Consider the following 16,445-nt stretch of genomic DNA (forward strand, 5'->3'; position numbering starts at 1 on the left):
TACAATGAGAGAAAGGCAAACAGGAGAGTCCCTACCACTCCTATTTTTAAGATGACAGAAATCAGAAGAGTGAGCACCTACACGCTGGGAGATTTAGAATGGGGCCTGAGGAACTCAAAGGTTTTGAAAATGCTCTCATATCCTGACTGGGTGGTGGTTACACAGCTGATTACATTTAGCAAAACTCATCAGATTATACACTAAAAAAACCTATGCTCCTGAGTGTAATTACTTTATATCTATTTTTTTAAGTAGACGAGAAAAAATAGACAAGTAACAGGTAATAAAACTAATAATGATTTAAGGAGCAATTTGGTGTGATAATAAAACTTTCTTTAAAACTAAGCGAAGAAAATATTTCATTAAGTTCAGCTGATTTATGTAATTAAACAAGGACATTAAAAAGCCGGGCAAATAAAAAACAACAAAAAGCCCTGCAAACTCTGACTCCCCTCTCCCCCATCCGTCCTTTCTCCGACACCCGCGAGGGCCAGGTAGCTGCAGAGCGGACGCAAGCGTAGCTCACGGTCAACCACCCGCCACTCCCGCTTCTCGCCGGCCCAGCCCTTCCACCGCTCCGCCCTTCTTCAACAGAGCATCCCAGACACGCCCAAAGAGTCCGCTCACACCTACCCTTTGAATGGTCCATTCGCCTTTCAATCAATTCAGCAAGGAGCGAGCCAATAGCGAGTCTCGTCGAGGGGAAGAGGCGGGCACTTTTTACCGGAAGTGTTGGTTAAAATACCTCCAATCAGCGGCTCTGTGCGGGAAGTTTGAATTTTGTTGATTCTTGCTGTAGACGTTCTTTCTTCGGAGGCGGTGGTGGTCTTCCGGGCCCAGAGGGTTCCTTTTAGTTTGGTTGAGGTTTAACGCTAGAAACTGCCTCAGGTAGGTGGTTGCTGGGGAGCTGGAGGAGGACACGGTTCGCTTCTTTCTAGAAGTTATAAAAGGGTCCGAGGACTGGCGGCAACCCTCTGAACTTCGCTTGCGGGAGCTTCTTCTAGGACCGCATTACCTCTCCTTCCGGAAGCTGTTGACGCAGTCCTCTGGAAGAGTAAATATTTGTTGAGAAGATCTGTGTAGCAGCAGCATTTCGCCACCGGGGTGTAATTGGCATTTGGCCCCAACTTTATCCCAGTAGCTCCTTACAGATTATGAGACAACTAAAAACGCTTGGGTTGACAATCCCTAGGCAAGCAAGACTAAGTAAGGCCTTCTAGACTTTCAGGCTGGAAGAAACTCCAGTCAAGGGTAGAGAGAACTTAAATGTGTGTGAAGAGCCGGGCTGCGGGGTTGGGGATTTCATCTCCACTACCTTTTAACAGTGCTTATGTGGGCAGTTAATTTATCTCATCTGTATAAGGGTAGTTATACTACCTTTTAGGATTTAGATGATAATAAAATATGCCTTTAGTGTTAGTCCTTTCTCGCTTTGCTGTGTACAGTACAGTGCTATGCCGTATTTTAAATAACATACATAATTTTTATTTTTTCTTTAATAACTGCTTAATATTGTTGCAGGAAAAGCCAACTTTGACTCCAGGTTGGAACTGTTTCTTTGACTTGCTTTTCCGTTGCTTTTGTTATTATAATCATACATAATGTCCTGCCTCAGAGAATTCTACCCCTCTGCTTTACTCTTAAACTAAAATTAAAATGCCTTTGTTCAGAACCCTAGACATTAGTGTGCCATCTTCTTGGTCAGTTCTCAGGAATAAGTGCTTACCTCTACACGTTGTCTCCCCTTCATTGGCCTGCTGTGCAGCAAGGAGAGCAAGTGTTCCATAGTATTTGTGAGAAGTGGTAAAGTAGTAGAGGAAAGTTCTTGATAAAAAGCACAGTTCTTTATCACTTCCTCTGGACCCTTAAAAGAGAATGTTTTTAGCATTCAGTTCAGTCGCTCAGTCATGTCGGACTCTTCGTGACCCCATGGACTGCATCTTGCGAGGCTTTCCTGTCCATCACCAACTCCTGGAGCTTCCTCAAACTCATGTCCATCGAGTTGGTGATACTGTCCAACCATCTCATCCTCTGTCGTTCCCGTCTCCTGCCTTCAATCTTTCCCAGCATCAGGATGTTTTCTAATGAGTCATTCAAATCAGATGAATTCTCATATTTTATACTCTGTTGATTGCTTGAAATAGCATTTTAATTTGCCTCACTTATGCAGATTTTTATGTGCAGTTTTCTAGGGTACTTTCTTAGTTATTGTTGTTGAAGAGCATTGTGTGCCTATATATTTTTAAAATTCCTAGTGACAGACTTTCTATCCTTCCCTGCGCCCACCCCCCACCCCCCACCGCCCCGTTTTCTTTTAAGTTGGCAAGACTCTTTAGAGAATTGGTCCTTTTTCTCCAATTTGGCTTAGTTGTTCTCTCCACTAGTTGTTTAGGGAGGCTCTTAGGTTTTCCAGTTTCCTTTATTCTCTTCCTCAGTTGGAGCCTGGTAGGCTATATAGTTGATGAGGTCTCAAAAAGTCTGACAGGACTGAGCGACTTCACTTTCACTTTCATTTGGATCCACAGTTTCTTAGAACCCATGACATCATCTTTCTTGTTCTCTCTTGTTTTACTTCAATACATTCTCAGGGATCTTTCTAAGCAAAGAGTATATGCCAAATAAACGATATGACTTCTTATATAGCTAAAAGAATTTTATTCTGTCTAACCAAAGCAAGCATATGGTTATCCTTCTACATCATTATGGTACTTCTGGAAACCCTTTTTTCTCAGTCTCATATTTGACTGCCTATTTATCTTCTCTAACTATATAATAGACATCTTGTGGGTTGTTTTTTTTTTTTTGTCTTCTGGGTTGAGAAAAAGTGCTAGGCTGCCTGCATTCATCAGGGGAAGGTTAAGGCAACTATTCTGTATACTGTCCTTTGTTTACTTTTTCACCTGTTTTCACCTTTACTTCATATATTTTGCAGTGTTCTCTATGGTAAGCCTAGAATCTCTTGTTTATATTCCAGACCCTGGCTTCTGGACTTCACTTCACCTGTCAAACAAGTTCCTATTCAGAACCCCAAAAAGTTTGTAGCATCTTCTCTTTTGATAACTTTCTTCCCACTTTAAGTCACATGTATATTCCATTTTGTATTTTAACATTTTTATTTCAGAAAGCTCTGAAGTGGTATAGGAAGTGAACTGGAATCTTGAGTTTTTAAAATATAAAATGAAATTCCACGTAAGTTGGTCTTTCTCTCTTTTTCCTGACAGGATGTCTTCATCACATTTTGCCAGTCGGCACAGAAAGGATTTAAGTACTGACATGATTAGAACTAAAATTGCTCATAGAAAATCACTGTCTCAGAAAGAAAACAGACATAAGGAATATGAACGAAATAGACACTTTGGTTTGAAAGATGTCAACATTCCAACCTTGGAAAGTAGAAGTCTTCTTGAATTAGATGAGACATCTCAAGAGCTTGTTCCAGAAAAGGCCAGTATCAAGCCAAGTAAGTAAAGGTTGATTGTAATTTCAAGTGCTTTGAAGAGTAATATCTGAGAGTATTATTACCTGAGTATTATTACCCGAGAGTATTAATATCTGAGGTTTAAAAAAACCCTGACCAGAAGAATGGAGTTTTGAAATAACATTCTAAATAACTGTGTTTTCTACAATTAAGTACTGCCTATTTCAAGCAAAGACTGAACATCCCTATCTAGGCTAACGCCTTTCACCTATGGAATATTATAACATTTTTTACCTATATGGCCTTATAGGAATCCTAATTTCTTACTTCTAGAGCTTAGGTAAGATAAACATTAACAAGATAAGTTGATAAGGGTTATATAAAAATATAACCGATTATGAGAATTTGCATGCTGCAATTAAAAATAAATATGGATATGCTTGATTGAAGTATCCACAAAGTAAGGATACTAAATCAAAGTATTCATCCCTGTAGTTTTCCTAGAAGGATTTGGGGTGGTTAGGAGGGGAAGAACCAATTAAAAAAGAAAGGAATGGTCTCAGCAAAAGATAAAGATAATAAAAATGAGTGTCTTAGAAGGCAAGAGATACTATAGAATAGAAGGAAGAGAACTGGAGAGTGGCATGCATTTGCAGAATGAGTCATTGGACTCCTATTTAGGTGTGTTTATATAGCAGGTACTAGGAGCTAGATTGCAGTGAAACAAAGCAAAGATGAAGTTTGAAGAAATAGCAGAGAGATAGTCTTACAAGTTTTATAGAGAAATGAGATGTCACATTATTCGAAGTGTTCACTGCTTCAGTTTTTATTGTTTTTCCAGAACCAGTGTAATGCTTGACACACACAAGACACTCAACACATAAAGCTTAATTGCTTCTGTAAAAAGGAGGGGTGGGTTAAAACTTTCTCTGCTAGATTTGTCATTTTTGTGAGTCTAAAAGAAAGTGAGAGAAAAGAATTGGATTAATATGTTGTAGCGTTTTTGTTTTTGAGATGAAGTGATGGTTTATGTTTGAAGATCATAGGAAGTGGGTTGGTTGTTGAGAGGGATAGAGTAAAGGATAACATCTGTTAGGAGTTCAGAGGAAATGAAAACTGGGTCATAGAACTGAATAAGATGGACTTTGAAGAAAGAACTGACATTTTCTGTGAGAAGAGGTGATGTTATTGCCTTCTGAGTTGTCTTTTTGCTTCTACTTGGACCCTCTCAAACACTTCATTCCTCGGCCAAAATCTTTCAAATGAAATTTAACTTTGTCAGTGTACTATTAAAGTGTCTTTTATTCCTCATTTGCAAAGGCATAGAGGTAGGAGTCGGAGAAGGCAATGGCAACACTCCAGTACTCTTGCCTGGAGAATCCCATAGGCGGAGGAGCCTGGTGGGCTGCAGTTCATGGGGTCGCGAAGAGTTGGACAAGACTGAATGACTTCACTTTCACTTTTCACTTTCATGCATTGGAGAAGGAAATGGCAACCCACTCTAGTGTTCTTGCCTGGAGAACCCCAGGCACGGGGGAGCCTGGTGGGCTGCCATCTATGGGGTCGCACAGAGTCAGACAGGACTGAAGCGACTTAGCAGCAGCAGCAGAGGTAGGAGTGGGCCAGGTGTGTTCCAGAGAAAGTGAATAGGGAAGCATGGCTGGAGAAAGCAAGCAAGTTCCCATAGAGCCCTGATGGCCTTATTATTATAAGGACATTGGCTTTTACTCTGAAATATGAAATGTTTAATGGGTTAATGAGTGTTTCTCTGATTTATGATTTAAAGGCATCTCGTTGGCTACTGTGTTGAGAATAGATTGTGGGGTGGCAAGCATAGCCACAAAGAGACCAGCTTGAAGACTGTTGTAATAATTTAGTACATGGTTGACCACAGTGGTGAAAGTGTGAAAGTGTTAGTCGCTCAGTCATGTCCAACTCTTGGCGACCCCATGGACTATAGCCCACTAGGCTCCTCTGTCCTTGGAATTCTCCAGGCAAGAATACTGGAGCGGGTTGCCATTTCCTTCGCCAGGTATCTTCCTGACCCAGGGACTGAACCTGGGTTTCCTGCATTGCAGGCAGATTGTTTACTGTCTGAACCACCAGGGAAGCCAGAGTGGTAGCAGCAAAAATAGTTGGTTGAATTCTGAATGTATTTTGAGGGTTGAACCAATACGATTTCTTAATGGATTCAATGTAGGGGTTGATAAAGAGAAGTCAAGGAAACTTCCCTGGAGGTTCAGTGGTTCAAACTCCACTCTTCCACTGCAGGGGGTGAAGGTTCGATCCCTGGTAAGAGAACTAAGATCCCACATGCTGAGTGGCCAAAAAGTTAAATAAATATAGATGAGTAAGAAAGAGGAATCAAGATGATTCCAAAGTTTTTGGCCTGAGCACCTAAAAATATGAAGTGGCCATTTACTAAATTGTAAAGACTGGGGGAGTGGTAAGATTGAGAGTTCAGTTTTACATGTGTTAAACTGAAGATTCTTATTAGATTTAAAAGAGATTTTGAAAAGGTAGTTGGATATCCAAGATGAGTTCAGAGGAGAAGTCTGAGCTAGATGTATAAATTCAGGTGTTGCCAATTTATACATGGTATTTTGGTTTTTTAAATATTTATTTGTTTGGCAGTGCCAAGTCTTACCTGTGGCACTCAGTCTTCAATCTTCCTTGCAGCATATGGGATCTTAGATGTGGCATGTGGGATCTAGTTCCCTGACCAAGGTTCAAACCTGCATCCCCTGCATTGTAGGATAGATTCTTAACCACTGGAGTGCTAGGAAATCCCCTGGAATTTTTTTTTTCCTGAATATTTTCCGTATGCAGTTGGATGAATCTGCGGCTGTGGAACCCAGGAATATGGAGAGTCAACTGTAGAAAGGAAAGAAGTAGCATGCATTTTGTGTGCTGTTCCAGCCATATTCATTTGCGCATTGCAGGTGGGAAGTAGACGAAGAGAGGCCTTTAATTGGAATTGGGATTTTGCCAGAGTGTGAGAGGGGCCAAAAAGTTGAAGTAGTGATTATGATGATAAATCATGGACTCTAAATTGGATATGAAAACACTTGATGTGAGGGAGGTGAAAGACGGTGAAAATATGATCGTAGATCAGGAGCACGTAGGTACGTCCTGGTGGAGCCAAAGAATTGTTGGAAAGATAAGATATGGTAATCAGAGAGTGGATTTCTTAAAATTGGGCTGATGAAGGACATAAAGAGACCTCATAATAATGAGGTCTCAAGTGCCTGGTTATCTCATGAATGAATACGGGTGTGACAGGAAATTGGTCCTCTGAGCCCTTGAAGTTTCTGGCAGGGCCTGGATTGATCAGACCTCTCTCTCTTTGGCTGGTTAGTTGCATTTGACCACAAGCAGTGTGGTCTGTGAATATTATTTTATGTGTGCCATGACATGAGAAAGGTTGAAGTACTAGTATGGGTGTGATCGTAGGAATGGGTACCTGAGATACAGTGGAAGAAAGATCACTGGAAGAAAGAACACCTAAGAATTGAGAAGCTAGGGTACTGGATGAGTCATCAAGATTTGTGCAAGAATAGTGATGGAGACAATGACAGTGAGCCACGAGCTAAAGCCATCAAGGAAGGAGAAACAAACGTGGAAACAGATTGAGATACTGGGTAGTTAGATCTGATGACACGAAATGTAAAGCTGGGATCTTTAAATGAAGAAGAAGAAATAATCAGGAACCAACAATGAGGTCGTCTCTCCTCTTTAGGTGCAGTGATACTCTAGTGTGGGAGAAAAAACAGTCAGCCTCCTGAGAGGACAACTAGGGAAGCAGTGACTTCAGGGGAGAGCCAGGTTTCAGTTCAATCAAGAGCTGAGGGGAACCTTCAGAGAAGTCAAAGATAAAGGGGTTTGTTGGTGATTGACCACTTGATCATCTGTGCTTTTGCATATCCTGTACTCTGCCTGGGGGTTTCTTTTATTTAACAATTTTATCAAGGTCCAATTTATATACTATAAATTTCCGTCATTTTAAGTATATACCTTTTTGTAGTAAATTTACTCAGTTATGCATTTATGTATGGATTTATTTTTAATCCTTACCCAGGGGACAAACACTTACTTATTCCTCTGAACCCTTTTTAGGTGTGCTATCTTAAGGAAGCATTATCTGATCTCTCCAGATTGCTGTTGTACTAATTCTTTATTATGTGCATCCTCCTTTTTATTTCATGCTAAACTGAAACTGTGTTCCCTTGAGCCCCTCAAGGGCAGACATTTTATTTATTCTTCCTACCTAAAAATGTCTCACATATGGTAGCCACTTATATTTTTCATATAAAAATGTTTCAGCAAACCTTATTATATTAAATAAGCGTTATATTGTAAAGTGCGTCATAGTTTAAAGAAACATAAGAAGATTTATGTAGAAAACCTAAACTGAGCTAAAGAAACTGACAGGGAGCCCAAATATCAAAAGAAAGAAATAGTATTAGTTACCCCAAAATTCAGTGGCTTAGAACAATAAATGTTTATTAATTTACACAGTTTTTGTGGGTCAGGAATTTGAGTGCAGCTTGGCTAGATGGTTCTGGAGACTGCAGTCAGGATGTTATCCAGGATGCATCTAAGGGCTTGACTGAGACTGGAAATCTGCTTCTACCATACTGTTTGATTATTGTAAAGGATTCACTTCTAAAGTGACTCGTTCATGTGACCAGCAAGTTGATGCTGGCTTTTGGCAAGAGGCCTTAGTTCTTTGTCACGCGGACATCTCTATGGGGCTTCCTGAGTCTCCTTACGGTTCCACGTGGCCACTGGCATCCCCCCAGAACAAGTGATCTAAGAGTGTATGCTAAGTTGTGTGTGCTGAGTTGCTTCAGTTGTGTCTGTTTGTGACTCTGTGGACTGTAGCCCTCGAGATTCCTCTGTCCATGGGGATTCTCCAGGCAAGAATGCTGGAGTGTGTTGCCATGCCCTCCTTCAGGGGATCTTCCCAACCCAGGGTCTAACCTGCACAGGCATGGAGTTGTTCTCCATCATTTCCACAGTACTTTCTTGGTCACACGGGTCGGCCCTGTTCAGACGGCAGGGGATGACACAAGACATGGCTGCCAGAGGCAAGAATCCCTGGACGTCAGCTTGGAGTCTGGCTGTCATAGAAGTTAACTAATTTAAAAGGGAAGTAATACATCCCTAGTACATAGCAAGCAATTAGATATTTGAACAAGTGAAGTCAAAAGAAATAGGAATTTTAAAACAGAGTTGGAAATAAATTGAAGGACTAAGGAATTAACAAGAAGTTACTAAAAGCACTTCTTAGCAACAGTTGAAGTTAGAAGTTAAGATATTTGCCTAACTTTCTATCTGAAATATTTTATATACTGTTTTTTCTTTTTTCCTACTTAGAGTCAACAAAAACTGTTGTCTTTGATCAACGAAAACAGATGCTCCAAAAATACAAAGAAGAAAAACAACTTCAAAAATTGAAAGAGCAGAGAGAGAAAACTAAACGAGGAGTATTTAAAGTGGGTCTTTATAGACCTGATTTGCCTTGTTTTCTTTTCTCAAACCAGAAGGCTATGAAAGCTGAGCCAAAAAAGGTTAGTATCCTAACTTGATACAGAGAAATAGTTGCTTTTAACTGGTATTTTCTTTAAGAGATTAGATGACTAAAATAATCATTTCCCTGAGTCCCCTAGTTGATAGGGGTGGGAATGACATCATAGTAACTCTGAAGATGAAAACAGAGTCTCTTGATGTAACTGCTGGTAGGTTGAGATTGGATAAAACCAGGGGAGAGATTGGAAAAAACCTGGTAGAGTCAGGCTAAACAGTGAATGCTGTGCCAGAATATTTACCTCATGAGATATGCAGAGTTAAGGGAGGCTTATAAATGAGATTGTACCATTATCAAACTAATATTCAGGAAGATTACCTTGCCTTGAGGATTATAGTCTAGAAAGGCAAGCTTTTATAGATGGGAAGACCAGTTGTGAACCATATATTATGACTATTCTCTATACATAGATAAGGAGAAATGAGATAAGTGGACTGGGCCGTTGGTTTAAAAACAAGAAGTAGGTTTAAGACATCATTTTTCCTGAGATATAATTGACATTAATTTCAGGTGTGCAACATAATGAGTCATTATTTGTATACGTTATAAGATGACCACCGTAATTAGTCTAGTTAACATCTATCACCACACATAGTTACAAAAATTTTTTTCTCATGATGAGAACATATACGGTCTACTCTACAATGCTCAAACATACAGTATAGTATTATTAATTGCAGTCACCATGCTGAATACTATATTCCCAGGACTGACTTATTTTTGAAACTGGAAGTTTGTACTTTTTGAATATATTCACCCTTTTTGCCCATATTCACCCTTTTTGCCCAACCTGCACCTCTGGCAACCACCAGTCTGTTCTTTTTTTTTTTTTTTAAGTTTCAATTAATTTATTTGGCTGCACCAGGTCTTTAGTTATGGCACATGCAAGGTTGTTGATCTTTGCTGTGGCATGTGAGATCTTCAGTTGTGGCATTCCAACTCTTACCAGTGGCATGCCAGATCTAGTTCCCTGACCAGGGATCACACCTGGGACCCCTGCATTGGGGACACAGAGTCTTAGCCACTGGACCCTCAGGGAAGCCCCCCACCAGTCTGTTCTTTATCTAGGAGGTTGGGTTTTTTATTATTATTTGTTTAAACTTCCGAATATAAGTAAGGTCATATAGTATTTGTCTTTGTCTGACTTATTTCACTTAGCATAATGCCCTCAGTGTCCATTCATGTTGTCACAAAAGGCAACATTTCCTTCTTTTTTCATGGCTGAATAATATTAAACACACACAAATGGACTATTAGTTTCTTTGTTCACTCATCCATTGATGGACACTTGGCTATTATAAATAATGCTGTAGTGTACACGGGGGTACATGTATCTTTTTGAGTCAGTGTTTTCATTTCCTCTGGATAAGTACCCAGAATTGGAAATGCTGGATCATATGGTAGTTCTAGTTTTAATTTTTTGAGGGTCTTCCATACTTTTTCCATAGAGGCTACACCAGTTTACATTAACAACAGTGTAGTAGGGCTCCCTTTTCTTCATATCCTCACCAATGCTTATTATTTCTTGTCTTTTTGATAATGGCCTTTCTAACAGGTGTCATATAAGACATCTTAAGAGATAAATTTGACAGGACTGCTGACCTCAAGTAAGTAGTAAGGGGTAAAGGAAGTTGAAGAGTTAAAGATGATTGTTCTGAAGATAATAGTTTGAGCAATAATACAAGTTTTATAAAAGGCTCTAGGTTTGTCCACCTCAGTTCAACTAACTCAAGTTCATGTTTATTTTATGATTGACTATTATTTCATTGTATATAGGTACCATAACTTCTTAATCCATTCATCTGTCGATGGACATCTAGGTTGCTTTCATGTCCTGGCTGTTGTAATTAAGTGCTTCAGTGAATGCTGGGGTACATGTGTCTTTCTGAATTATAGTTTTCTCAGGGTATATGCCCATTAGGGGGATTGCTAGAAAAATGATACAGATGAACCTATTTTCAGGGCAGGAATAAAGATGCAGGTGCAGAGAACAGACTGCAGACACAGCAGGGGAAGAAAACGGGGGGATGAATTGAGAGAGGAGCATTGAAATGTATACATTACCATGTATAAAGTAGATAGCTAGTAGAAGGTTGCTGTGGAACACAGGGAACTCAGCCTGGTGCTTTGTGATAAACTAGAGGCTGGACGGGAGAGTGCGGTGGGAGGGAGGCTTAAGAGGAAGGGGATATGCATATACATATAGCTGATTCATGTTGTATGGCAGAGACCAACACATCAATGTAAAGCAGTTACCTTCTGATTAAAAATAAATTTTAAAGAAAGAATGTATGGGGAAAAAAATAATATTACAAACTTCGCTACTGCTAAAAGAGATGAGGAAGGCAAGAAAAGGAATAAGCGTAAGTGGGTGAATATTAATAACCTTTTAAAAAAAATCCTATTTGGAAATCAGGCTAGAGATTCATGCTAAGATGTGGATTTAGGATGTAATATTAGGAGTTTAAGCTGTAGGACTAAATGAAACCACTCCAGTAAGAATATGTACAATTATCTGAGTAAGGTCTAGAGAATAGCTTCAAGTGGGCAGCGATATGTTGACAAGGACTGATTAAATGGCAAGAGAATAAATGCTAAGGGGAGGGGCGATGTAAAGAGAATGATGAGTAAGTCAAGGATGAAGTTTGACATATACCCCAGCGTTCATTGCAGCACTGTTTACAATAGCCACAAAGTGACTTAGATGACCATTGACAGATGAAAGGATAAAGAAAATGTGGTACAGGTATATACAATGAAGTATTACTCAGCCATAAAAAGGGGTGGATTTGAGTCAGTGGTAGTGAGGTAACAAGAGCTTATTATACAGAATGAAGTAAGTCAGAAAGAGAAAACAAATATATTAATGCATTTCTATGGAATCTAGAAAAATGGTACTGATGAACCTGTTTGCTGGGAAGGATTGGAGACACAGATGTAGAGAACGGACTTGTGGACACAGCAGGGGAAGGAGAGGGTGGGATGAACTGAGAAAGTAGCATTGGCGTATATACACGGTCACGTGTGAAAGAGATAGCTGGTGGGGAGTGGCTGTATAAGCCAGGGAGCCCAGCCAGGCGCTGTGACGACCTAGAGAAGGGAGGCTCACGAGGGAGAGGAGATATATGTATGTGTGTATATATAATTATGATTGTTGTATGGCAGAAACCAACATTTTAAATCAGTTTCCTCCAGTTAAAAAGTAAATTTAAAACCTTAAAAAAAAAAAAAAAGATGAAATTTGAACAGATCAGTTGGACTGTAGATTAGGTAGACATTGGTGGTTTGCAATTTAAAGATACATATAAATGAACTCATTGACTATATACTCATTTAATACTGATTTAAGTAAGAATTGAATAATATAAAGCCCCAAGATACTGCTTCTTTTTTAGGCCTCATGAATCTCAATAATTCATTTGACAGATCTTTGATTATTTACTCTGTATGATCTTAGGATAATGTAGAAGAGACCAAAATTAATAGAATGTAGTTCAAGTGGAAAGATATAGATAAATATGTTCTATATATTAGAGGAAGGAGAGACTGTTTGCATTGGAGGAACATCAGAGAAGACATCTTGGAAGGGATTAGATTTAAGCTGTCTTTTCAAGAATATATAGGATGCCATTCATTGGTCTACACCGTAAACAACTTTTAAAATATGATAAGAAATATGTGTAAGAGAAACAAGAGACCCATCATTGTGTTAAATAGTATGATTCAGTGAGGAGTCAATAATTGTTCTTCATTTTGTTTAGGCAATAGCCATTGCTGAATTTTAATCTTTTTAAGTACTGTTAAGAAAAGCCTAATTTCTTTAGCACTAGGTTTTCATTGAGATTTGGAGAAGAAAAATGATTTCTCATCTAGAGAAGTCTGATTATGCTTCTTAAGAAATTTTATAGAGTTAATAAATACCTTATAATTTTTTAATCAGTCTTTTGCCTCAATTTTTCCCACATTTTTTGATCAGGTCTCCATTTTCTTACTGACAATGAACAGCTGTGTAATCATGAGATTTGAAGGCAAATTGTCAAAGCTAGGGAAGTAAGCTATACAGTATCTTTTCATAAACAACAAAAGAAGATCCTAACACTCAAGTTTGTTCATCTGTGTGCTCAGTCACTTAGCTGTGTGTGACTCTTTGTGACCACATGGATTGTCGTCCTCCCGGCTCCTGTGTCCATGGAATTTTCCAGACAAGAACACTGGAGCAGGTTGCCATTTCCTACTCCAGGGAATCTTCCCAGTTTGTTCATCTACCCCATTCCATATATGTCCAGCTAATCATACTAATGAGGATCCTAATATGGAAAATATGCTTTGAAATTTCTTCTCTTTCCTCATTGAAAAATATGAGTAAGTTTTGAAGCTATTAAATTAAACATATTTTAAATCAAACTAGAACCAGAAAAAAAAAAAAAAACACAGTAATTTAGGGAGTTCCCTGCCAGTCCAGTGGTTAGAACTCGGTGCTTTCACTGCTGGGGCTGGGATACAATCCCTTTTCAGGGAGCTAAGTTCCTGCAAGCTGTGCAGCATGACCAAAAAAACCCACAAAAGTTAAAAAAAAAAAAAAGAAAGAAAAGAAAACAGTAAGTTAGCAAGTATCTTTAGCCGTAAATGATTAATATAAAAATATAAATTTAAAATATAAATATTTTTTATTTATAACTTTAAAATGAGAACTTTGGACTTCCCTGGGATTCCAGGGATTAAGACTCCGAGCTTCCATTTCAGGAGGTGAGGGTTTGACCCCTGGTCAGGGAACTAGGATCCCACATGGCATGCTATGCAGCCACTCAAAAATAAATATATAAAATGGGAGCTTTATGGGAATAAATTTTGCAGTTTATTTAATATATTTTTAAAACTTTATCTTCTTTTGACTGTTTTAAGGATGTTCCATCTTCTGTACGGATTACAAGGTCAAAGGCCAGAAACCAAGTGGAGCTGACTAAGGTATAGTTGGTAGTTTAGTAGGTCACTGTTACTAAAATGACAAATTGTACTTTTTTTTCTGAGTAAGTAAATTTATTTTTAGTTTAATGTCAGCTTTAAGCAATAGTGATTGTTTTACCAGAGTTAATAGTACCAAAATAGATGCTGCTATATGGTGACAGAGCAGATTTGGCTACATGCCAAGGAAGCAGTCACTTAGAATACTTTGCACAGACATCCTTTATGAGATCTATACTAAACTCTGGCACATTCTTTTTCGTTTATTTACTGGGCTTTTATTATGTATCCCATGTCACCATGAAGCGCACATAGAAATATAAAGCACATAGGGTGAGTTTTATAAATTTATGGGTCTTCAAAACACTGTTTTGGATAAAGTTGCTAGGAGGATTACTGAAGTCAAGTGGGCAGGGAGAAAAAGAGTGTGCTGCTTTGTCAGGTCAGGAAGCTGTTTCAGGTAGTCACTGAATTTGAGTGACTGTCACGTTCTAGGCTCTAGGATATAATAGTGAATAAAACAAACAAAATTTCCTATTTTCAAGGACTTTACATAAGAGATAGTGTTAAAAAAAAAAAAAAAGAACCATGTAGTGTGTCAGATGGTCAAAAGTATTATGGGGGAGATGAAAGAAAAGAAAGAACGGAGCTGGAGAGTTTTGAAGTAGGTATAGGGTAGAATTTTGATCATGCCTCACTGAGTTGGTGGCAGTTTAAATGCAGTCTTTCAAGAAGTAGAAGAGTGAGTTGTGGGGAAGATCTTTCTTCCAGGAGAGGAATTTTCTAGATAAAAAGATACCTGTTGCATTTAAGGAGTCTCAGAAGATTATATAGTCAGTTATTTTTTTGATAGTTTTTCTAAATTCTGGGATTCTGAAAAAGTTTGTTAGGAAATTTATGTAATGGAAAACTTGTTTCTTCATCTCATTTAGGGTAGTGGATTTTTTGCTGGTTCCTTTACAGTATCAGATTTCAAATGAGATGTCAGTTTACACCTTAAAAATGTGGTGGTTTGGTTCATTGTGCAATTAAATCACCTAATTAATACCTTATCTTTTAAATAGAGTGAAAATGTGATTGATGTTCGAGCAATCCGACCTAGTCAAAGACAGACTTCTGAGAAGAAAGTGTTGGACAAAGAGAAAAAAGGTAGAAGTATTAGCAATTTTTGTAAGTTCTGATATTGCCACAATAATTTAAAACCACCAAAAGCAATCGGTTTTATTTTTTTTCCCCCGCAGCTGTACAACCTGTAATGCTGCCAGTGAGACTGACTCGATCATCTACTCAAGCAGCAAAGCAGATTGTCAAAGAAATCCCATCTACAGCAGCAAGAAAGCCAGAGACAAGGGCTATTAATGGTAAGAACAATTTCTTGATCAGTGACTGAACTAGGATTGTTTTGATCCTTGAGGGTTTTTGTGTTCAGTTTTTAAGATCCTTCTACTTCTTTGAGTAGGACAGGAGGAAATGGGAGATTCTAACTCCTGAAAGCAGGTTTTGTGCCCTGATATCATGTTAGCACACAGTGGGTGCTCTAATGTTGAAATGCTGAATTGGTGTAAGCAGTGATTCAAAGTAAAAAATTAATAGCCCCAATAATAGTCCATCCATTTGGTGGATTGAAGTGTAATTATGTAAGAAAGGTGTGAAAAAACACTTAATGATATAGTTAATGATATTAAGTGGGCAAAGAGAAACAGGTAAAACCCTGAACAGTATGATCAAAATTCTATAATGAAATATGTATGTAAACTTTTAAAAACATATTCTTAAGTGTCAACAGTGATTACCACTGAGTAATGTAAACTTTAGAAAAATTTTTGGTTTTGTGCTTTTTACAATTTTTTCTAATTTTCTATAATAAATATGTATTTTATATTTAGAGGCAAAAGGTAAAATACCTTAACACCTTTTGTTTTGTTTGGTTTTGAAAACAGATGGCCTATACTTGAAACAGGAAATTTCATCTGTTTCTATCCTGTTTTCTAATATGATTTTTAATCATAATGTCCTTTAAGCTGTACATTTCTATTACGCCTTTTTTCCTTTCCCAAATTACCTAGTATTTTTTTTTAACTTGTACTTTTAATGCAGAATTTTTTAATCTAGTTAAAATGGGTGTCTTATTTCACTTTTATTTTAGATAATGAAGCAGACAGAAAGGCACCAAATCAAGGAAAACCTGCCAAAAAGATAGGAACAAAACCTGACAAGGTAGAGTATAAACATCTGTTTATCTCTAGATACTTTGAAAGTCTCATTGCTACTTTCATTAAATGGAAATTAAGCATATAGAACTGCTTCAAGAAGTTGACTTGCCATGTGCCTTGAAACCTCTTGAACCATAAAGAAGCATCAGGAGGCTTTACTTGTTGTTTTTCAGATGTCTTATCCTCAGAGTTTTATAGTCAGAGAAAGCATAATTTGGTTAACAGGAAATAGAGAAAAGTGATAGAAACGCAGCTGACAGAA

The 16,445-nt window shown here is 38.2% G+C and overlaps 1 protein-coding gene across 2 annotated transcripts in view; it reads left to right on the plus strand.

Annotated features, from left to right (window-relative positions):
- The first annotated feature begins 743 nt into the window (after positions 1 to 743).
- DLGAP5 (DLG associated protein 5) overlaps positions 744 to 16,445 on the plus strand; it is a 41,923-nt gene continuing 26,221 nt past the window's right edge. Inside the window, exons 1-7 of one of the 2 annotated variants that reach the window (XM_040226390.1) lie at positions 744 to 888; positions 3,222 to 3,460; positions 8,798 to 8,991; positions 13,911 to 13,973; positions 15,035 to 15,119; positions 15,212 to 15,331; positions 16,117 to 16,187. In XM_040226390.1, the coding sequence (XP_040082324.1) occupies positions 3,223 to 3,460; positions 8,798 to 8,991; positions 13,911 to 13,973; positions 15,035 to 15,119; positions 15,212 to 15,331; positions 16,117 to 16,187 (771 nt within the window). In that variant the 5' untranslated portion in view covers positions 744 to 888; position 3,222. The remainder of the gene's footprint in view (positions 889 to 3,221; positions 3,461 to 8,797; positions 8,992 to 13,910; positions 13,974 to 15,034; positions 15,120 to 15,211; positions 15,332 to 16,116; positions 16,188 to 16,445) is intronic. The other variant, XM_040226391.1, reaches the window with a different exon arrangement.

The sequence above is a fragment of the Oryx dammah genome, unplaced genomic scaffold, assembly GCF_014754425.2.
Source record: "Oryx dammah isolate SB20612 unplaced genomic scaffold, SCBI_Odam_1.1 HiC_scaffold_26, whole genome shotgun sequence".
Taxonomy (NCBI): domain Eukaryota; kingdom Metazoa; phylum Chordata; class Mammalia; order Artiodactyla; family Bovidae; genus Oryx; species Oryx dammah.